The sequence below is a fragment of the Scylla paramamosain genome, chromosome 16, assembly GCF_035594125.1.
Source record: "Scylla paramamosain isolate STU-SP2022 chromosome 16, ASM3559412v1, whole genome shotgun sequence".
Classification (NCBI taxonomy): domain Eukaryota; kingdom Metazoa; phylum Arthropoda; class Malacostraca; order Decapoda; family Portunidae; genus Scylla; species Scylla paramamosain.
Genome location: NC_087166.1, coordinates 82,501 through 89,828, shown reverse-complemented (window position 1 = coordinate 89,828; position 7,328 = coordinate 82,501). Strand labels below are relative to the sequence as shown.

The 7,328-nt window shown below is 38.0% G+C and overlaps 2 protein-coding genes across 3 annotated transcripts in view; both read left to right on the top strand.

Moving 5' to 3' along the window:
• Positions 1–1,176: 1,176 nt before the first annotated feature.
• On the top strand, positions 1,177–1,581 carry LOC135107834 (dnaJ homolog subfamily C member 21-like). Its single transcript, XM_064018120.1, has one exon. It carries the CDS (start codon positions 1,177–1,179, stop codon positions 1,579–1,581), a length of 405 nt encoding a protein of 134 aa, XP_063874190.1.
• Positions 1,582–1,926: 345 nt separating this feature from the next.
• The window catches only part of LOC135107848 (uncharacterized), a 5,436-nt gene continuing 34 nt past the window's right edge, over positions 1,927–7,328 (top strand). The window contains exons 1-7 of one of the 2 annotated variants that reach the window (XM_064018133.1): positions 1,927–2,344; positions 3,165–3,290; positions 4,012–4,149; positions 6,157–6,171; positions 6,341–6,459; positions 6,676–6,817; positions 7,058–7,328. The exon at positions 7,058–7,328 is cut by the window's right edge and continues 34 nt beyond it. In XM_064018133.1, the coding sequence (XP_063874203.1) occupies positions 2,198–2,344; positions 3,165–3,290; positions 4,012–4,149; positions 6,157–6,171; positions 6,341–6,459; positions 6,676–6,817; positions 7,058–7,201 (831 nt within the window). In that variant the 5' untranslated portion in view covers positions 1,927–2,197 and the 3' untranslated portion in view covers positions 7,202–7,328. The remainder of the gene's footprint in view (positions 2,345–3,164; positions 3,291–4,011; positions 4,150–6,156; positions 6,172–6,340; positions 6,460–6,675; positions 6,818–7,057) is intronic. The other variant, XM_064018135.1, reaches the window with a different exon arrangement.

Here is a 7,328-nt window from a genome sequence, read left to right as displayed (position 1 = left end):
ACAGTCAGCATTAGCATGAGGCAAAGAAAGACATCCTAGTAAAAAGTCTGAAACAAGCTTAAACTTTTGGTTTCCATTTCTATCCTCCAGAGTTTTTATGGCACACCAAAATTTATCAGGCTGGTTGTAATTGCTTTTGTCCACTTTTTTCACCATGTTGGTAATGGATTCAGGCAGATCTTCTACGGCAAGCCTCCTCCACTCATCGTCCAGTTGCTGGAGGGTAGAATCATCCTGGGCAATGATTCAGGGAAGGTGTGTCGCGAGGGGCACCAAACTTTGCTGTTGCACTTTGCCCTGGATGCCTAGAACACTGGCTGGCTCCAGCATATGCATTCTTGAAAGGACTTCATCTCCGAAATTAAATCTCTTCCTGATCTGTTCTGCTGCTACTATCAAAAATAATCTGCAGTGGAAGCGAAACTCGTACATTTCCTTTTTTTGCTTGCTTAATTCTGGATTGTCTGTTATTGTTTTTAAGACAGATGCACCCAAATACACCTGCTCTAGCATCAGGAACTCACGTTGATATCTTGGATCAACTTTTGAAAGGATGGTTTTCACAATATATTCATGGTTCATGTACATCAGTAGCAATTCTTTATATAAATTACAAACTTGCCTGTGCAATTCAGTTATGACCACTCTTTCACTTTGAAATAAAAGGTTCAGCTGAGTAAACTTTGGTAATACTGAAGAAAGGAAGCAGTAGTAAAGCCTGGTAAATGGATTGTGCAGTTGTTCATAAGCACTTTTTTTTTTAACAATTTTATCTGAGTATAATTATACATTTTTTTTTTCTGAAATGAACATTTTGAATATGTCACATCTATGTATGAAAATGGAATGTACTTCCACAATTTCACTTTGTAATAATTTTAAGCAAACACTATAAAATATAGAGTTAGTTTATGTCCAAGAATGGCAAGTTAATATGTTGCATGAAACTAATCTTTAAAAAAAGAATATCAAATAATCCCTATGGTGTCATTTTCAGCAGTGGCGACCTTTCAGTTCATGAGATTGTACTAGTCAGGCTCCTTAAAACGTCGTGAAATGGCGCTCTTTTTAAAAAACCCTTACAAGATAAAAATCCAGTCTTTGCAGATGGTGACAGTGGATGCAACAAACAAATTCTGAAAAACAATAATACTCACTCAGGTACATCACAGAAGGATGAACGATACAGAGCTGGCAAACTATTATGAAATATTAGGGGTAACTCGTGATGCCTCTGAGGCCGAGGTGAGAAAAGCTTATCATAAATTAGCTATACACTGGCATCCTGATAAAAACCCAGACAACACCGTTGAAGCCACCAGAAAATTTCAGCTCCTTCAAGTGGCAGAGAGCACACTCCTCGACCCTGAGAAGAGGGCTCATTATGATTACCATCTGCATAGACTCCGCAAAGAGAGAACGAGGCACCACCAAGAGGATAGAAAACTGTCTAAAAAGGAATACACCGAAAAGAATAACGACAGTGATATAAAACGTAAAGTACACAAGAAAAAGGAATTTGAACCTTTCCATTATCATGAACTTAAGAGGCGAGAAAAAAGGTACAACAAAGAACATTAATTTTTGAGCTGGTTTGTACGGAGTATTTACATAACAAGAGAAGAAAATTGAAAGTGCTACGTTAAGATAAATTATTTTCATGACCATCACAAATGTGGGGGGAAAACCAATGAAACATTGAAAGTACATAGATTATTTTCATGACCATTACAATATGGGGGAAAACCAATGAAACATTGAAAGTACATAAACCATAATGAGAGAGAGAGAGAGAGAGAGAGAGAGAGAGAGAGAGAGAGAGAGAGAGAGAGAGAGAGAGAGAGAGAGAGAGAGAGAGAGAGAGAGAGAGAGAGAGAGAGAGAGAGAGAGAGAGAACACTTATGAACTCAGCAACCATGAATAATAACAGCAACCAATGGAAAAAGATGTACATCCAAAATCCCAGATGAATTATCATGAATAACACGTCAAATAATAAAAAAAGATAAATAAAAAGGAGTGCCGATAGAAAGGCGACCAAGGCAACGCAACAACAACAATAACAACAATCAATGGATGCTGCCCACGGGAAAGTTTAGAAGCCGCTCAAAGCTTGGACTGGAAATTTAAGGTTACTGCATATGGACAAAACGAAGGGCGCGGTTAAACTGAAGACGTGGTTCCAGTAGGCAGTAGCATGGCGAGTATTGGGGCGCCAGTGTGTGTGGTGAGGCGATACAAGCCTGAAGACACGGCTGCGGCACAAGACATAATGACCAAAACAGTAATGGAGACAGTCAGTGATTACTTCTGGAGTGCTATTTTCACGGAAGTCCTCCCTCAGGTTAGTGTGACTATATAGTGCGCCACATGAAATTCAATTGTTACGATATCATATTCACATAAAAGCACACACCTTTCTTCTATGAATGTACTGCTAATTGTAATTCGTCATTGGAGCTGTCTCAGGGGGTCAGATCTAGCGAATGGTAAATATTAAGAAAGGCACTAGTGTGGACGTGGGATCCCCGGCTAGTTGGGCCGCGTCCGGCAGGTCTAAGTTGCCGTTGTGTATTTTCCCTGCATTGTTACTAGGTCAGGCGAGGATACTGCACTCTCTCTCTCTCTCTCTCTCTCTCTCTCTCTCTCTCTCTCTCTCTCTCTCTCTCTCTCTCTCTCTCTCTCTCTCTCTCTCTCTCTCTCTCTCTCTCTCTCTCTCTCTCTCTCTCTCTCTCTCTCTCTCTCTCTCTCTCTCTCTCTCTCTCTCTCTCTCTCTCTCTCTCTCTCCAGACAAGATATATGATCATTATTACGTTGCTTAATGTGCATAGTCTCTCTCTCTCTCTCTCTCTCTCTCTCTCTCTCTCTCTCTCTCTCTCTCTCTCTCTCTCTCTCTCTCTCTCTCTCTCTCTCTCTCTCTCCCCTGACATATCACTATTACATTGGTGAATGTGCATGGTCTCTTTATCTCTGTATTTTTAGTTTCATTGTGTAATATTGTTTATCCTTATTTTTTCTATTTATTTATTTATTTTCTGTGAACAAGGAAGACATTTTACATAAATGAAGATGCTTTAAGAACCTTCACAGAACTCAAAGTTGATGCTGTGTTAAGTCAAATGGTTCATTGTTTTCATTATTACATCTGTATTTCCTTGTAACAGGTTGCTCTTCTGACCATTGCTTTCTCCTACATTGGATTGGGAGTACCCTTCTATTTTTGCCTGCTTGGAATCCCTACAGCTATAGTAATCATATATGCTGTAATCTGGCTAGCTCACATGTCTAAGGTCAGTTGAATTATGTGTTGTGCTGAGATAAATGTAACTGAAACTCACATTTTACATGAATTCAAATGTTTATTGATGATTCAGTAATTTACTTTGCTAATGTAATAACGTAAGTCATATGGTGTTGTGAATTATGCCAAATAAATGCACAATGTATCCACATAATCTAGAAGAATATATTGTAAATTGTGAAATTACTGTGGATATCAGAATTGCAAAAAAAATTTTGAGATAAGCTTTTGGTAAGAAAATAATGGATATCAGTTATATGATAGTGAAAAATTTGATTCATGGTTATTTAGGGAATGAAGCATAACACTCTAAGATGGTTTTGGCCTGTAGAAATATTGACAAGAAATATCAGTTGTGAGTGTGATAAGTAAGATGAGTATAAGAGCGAGTGAAATAAAGAGAGAGTGCTGGCGTATCTGAGGGAAAATAGAGTGAAAAATAGAAGTATTAGAACATTTAGGGATAGGAATAGACAAACTTATATTGTGGCTCTTGGGGGGATGTTTTTATAAACAAGCAGGGAGGATGTTTCTTATGAACATGCAGAGTGGAAGTTTCTTAATAGACATGCAAGGGGATACTTTTGTAAACATACAGGGGAATGTTAGCTGTAGTGATGTTTATTATGAACATACATCAGATATAGACAAATAGATATAAATTAAGAGAATGAGAGGTAAAACATCTGATGTAATGTTTTTCCATGGAGGCCTTGGAGGTGGGACAGGAGATGACCAACATCCCCCGGCTTTTCCTGGAACACCCTGACCGGTGCTTCTGGGTGGCTGAGGTGCTGGAGTGCTCAGAAGCAAGTGAACTTGATTCTTTCATGAACAAGATGAAAAAGGTAGGAATGTCTCAGACTTTGCTGTTGTAAATCAGAAAGAACTATGCATACATTAGATTTGCCATTCACATTAATTTTTGTTATATATTTCAGCCATATACTGATTATAGCTGTAGTTTCCTATTGCAAAATTATAACCCACAATATGCATCATTCCATTTTCTATTTATGTCATACTTCCTGATACTATAGGAGAGGGAAATCACTTGGAAGATGAAAGGACAGGGTAAAGGAGTAATGTATATGTCTGAAGGAAGTGCTTGTGGAGGTGAAACACTGGAACAGGTGTTACGATGCCAGGTTCAGCCCCTCTCACAGTTGCCACTAACTTGGGTCAGCTTCCTTAAGCTACCTTCTGTGCAGCTCAGTGCAGGGCTCAGATATACATATATGCAAGATCCTTCTAGTCACCTGTAACAAATAACAAAAGTGAGGTTTCCAACCTGTTTTACTCACCTACAGGTAAGGGAGTATTACAGCTGCCAAAAAACTTCCACTTGTTGAGAAAGAGTCAAAAACCACATTATAGGTAGTTATCGCACCTTGGGCACATTCTGTCTTCATATCTCTCTCTCTCTCTCTCTCTCTCTCTCTCTCTCTCTCTCTCTCTCTCTCTCTCTCTCTCTCTCTCTCTCTCTCTCTCTCTCTCTCTCTCTCTCTCTCTCTCTCTCTCTCTCTCTCTCTCTCTCTCTCTCTCTCTCTCTCTCTCTCTCTCTCTCTCTCTCTCTCTCTCATCTTCTTTCTACTTCCCTTCCTTTTTCCCACTATTTTGCTGTGTGTAACACAGGCAAGAAGGGAATATTCAGATACAGGAATGTCACAATGATATGAGCAGTTAGGTTCCATTTGAATTGTTTGTATAGTGAATTCTTTTATAATGAAACATAACCAATAAAAAAAAGTGGGTTGGGGTCTGTTACCCTTCTCAAAGATAAGTTTTCAAGCTAAAATGTATGATACCAGATACAACAAACATGTTTATATTACAGAACTGTTGATAAAGCAGCCAGAAAGAAAAAAAACAGCATGCAAAGAACATGATTTCTTATTAATTAAACATATAAAATATGCATAACACTCACCAGTGTATAGTTAATGCATCAGGGAGGGTAACTCACTCACCACTCACTCAGCCTTATTCATTGGCTGCTTGGGAAGGCATAGTTAGTATAAAAGAGGCAAAGTAAGGCACAATTTATACACCACACAGTCAGTCACACACGGAACACCACACCAAAGACAGTGAATGAAAGAACAGTCCAGCAGTAACACTGTAACACATCCAGGCACTGATCAGTCACAGAAGGTACTGTACACTGTACTTTTACTGTATTGTAAATATGCTTACAAGCAAAATGATGATAGATTACAAGTATAATAATGAGTAGTAAGATCATGAGGGCGGGAGTCTGAGAGATTCTGAGTTCAGTTTAAAAGAGGACTGGCTGAAGGAATGCATAAAAGGTAGGGGACAAGGGAGGGGTGCACAGTTGTCTTTCAGTGCTCAGATAAGTTATCTCTGTGTATCTGAATCATCGTACATCACCATACAGCCTGAATGTGTTAGCAGGAGGGTGCAGGAAAGCATGTATTTTAAACTTTGTAATTTTAATTGCCTCATACTAAAGCTTGTATCATCGGATTTTTGCACTCATAAAAATAAAATAGTCCTTAATTTGCACATCTTGTATCATTGGTTTCTCGTATAATGAATGTTCGTATAACGGGACCTCCCTGTAGTTAAAGAATGGAGGCTTTTTTTATAATAATCATCATTTAGGGAACACTCCTGGAGGGAAGAAGGCATCAGACAGGCAGATATAGAGCAAATATGATAAATGAAGGAAATCAATGAGTTGAAGATGGCAGTGGGAAATACCCATGTCCCTGACTCATTTTATGTAATAATGGAAGTACATTATTGTACTAATGAAATTCTTTGAAGGCAGTGTTAGAATTGTTATGTGTTTGATTTCATGCAGTTTTTTGCTTTACATGGCATTCCAGGAACATAGCCGCTGTGTAAGTGACTGTTTTCCTTTACTTGTATAAAGAAATAGGCTTGCTATTTATTATGATCACATCTTTATTTATATTTCAACAAAATGCTTGTGAATGTATATATTTTTATTTTTCTGCTCATTAGTTTGTTTTTGGTGGATCACCTGCAGAATTATTGTGAAAATTTCAGGTTGAATATCATTTTATGAGTGAGGAGGAATCAAGTGCCAGGGAGGCAGAGCTGAGGGGAACAAGAAGACATGTGGTGGGCCTTTTAGGACTTACTAAGTCTATGAGAGGTGGAATGAAGTGAGTCTTTGGTACTGATACAAATGCAATGAATTATTGGTACAATTATTGATCCTTTTCTTATGTAGTGATTTTTCATTTCTCAGACTTAAACATTTCTAACAAGTATGACATTGTGCTTTATAATTGAATTCTCACATTGATGTATCATTTTGTTAATAAAAAGTAGTTGTCATCTCTGATTCCTTTCTTCATAGAATTTTGTCTTGCTTTTAGAGGTTGGTTGCGACACTTGGCTGTTAAGAAAGCTTATAGACGCCGTGGTATTGCTCAGAGACTTTTGGATGAAGCCATCCACTTCTCCACTGAACATTGCTTGGATGAGATTGAGTTAGTTGCAACAGAGTGTCACCACAAGGCAAGTTAATATATGAAGTTTATGTTCGAGAGATACAAGGATGTATTTTTGGAAGTTTCTCCTTTCGTTGACTATTTATTGAAAGGTTGCACAGCAGGTGGACTGTTGGTTCTTACAGGACATGGGACATGATCAACATAGATTTCCACTCAGACATTTTAGTCTACATATCAGAAATAAGAAAGCAAGCTTTTAGTATGTAATGATGATGTTCATGTCTGTGCATTCACTTCTTTCTAGGCACGAGAGCTATTCTACAAGAAGGGATTTGAAGTCCAGCACACTTACTTCAAGTATTACTTCAATGTGCAGCAACCTTTGTACATCTTTAACTTGCCTGTAAAACCCCCCAAGGCAGAACTGTCAGAAATATCTTCATCTTAATCATCATGTTTTGTATGTCATATTCTGTTTGAAAGGGATAAACTTCTTATTACAGTGCACAATCAACACTGAAATTATTCAAATACATAAGAAATTATTAAAAATGATAACATTTTCATGATATTGA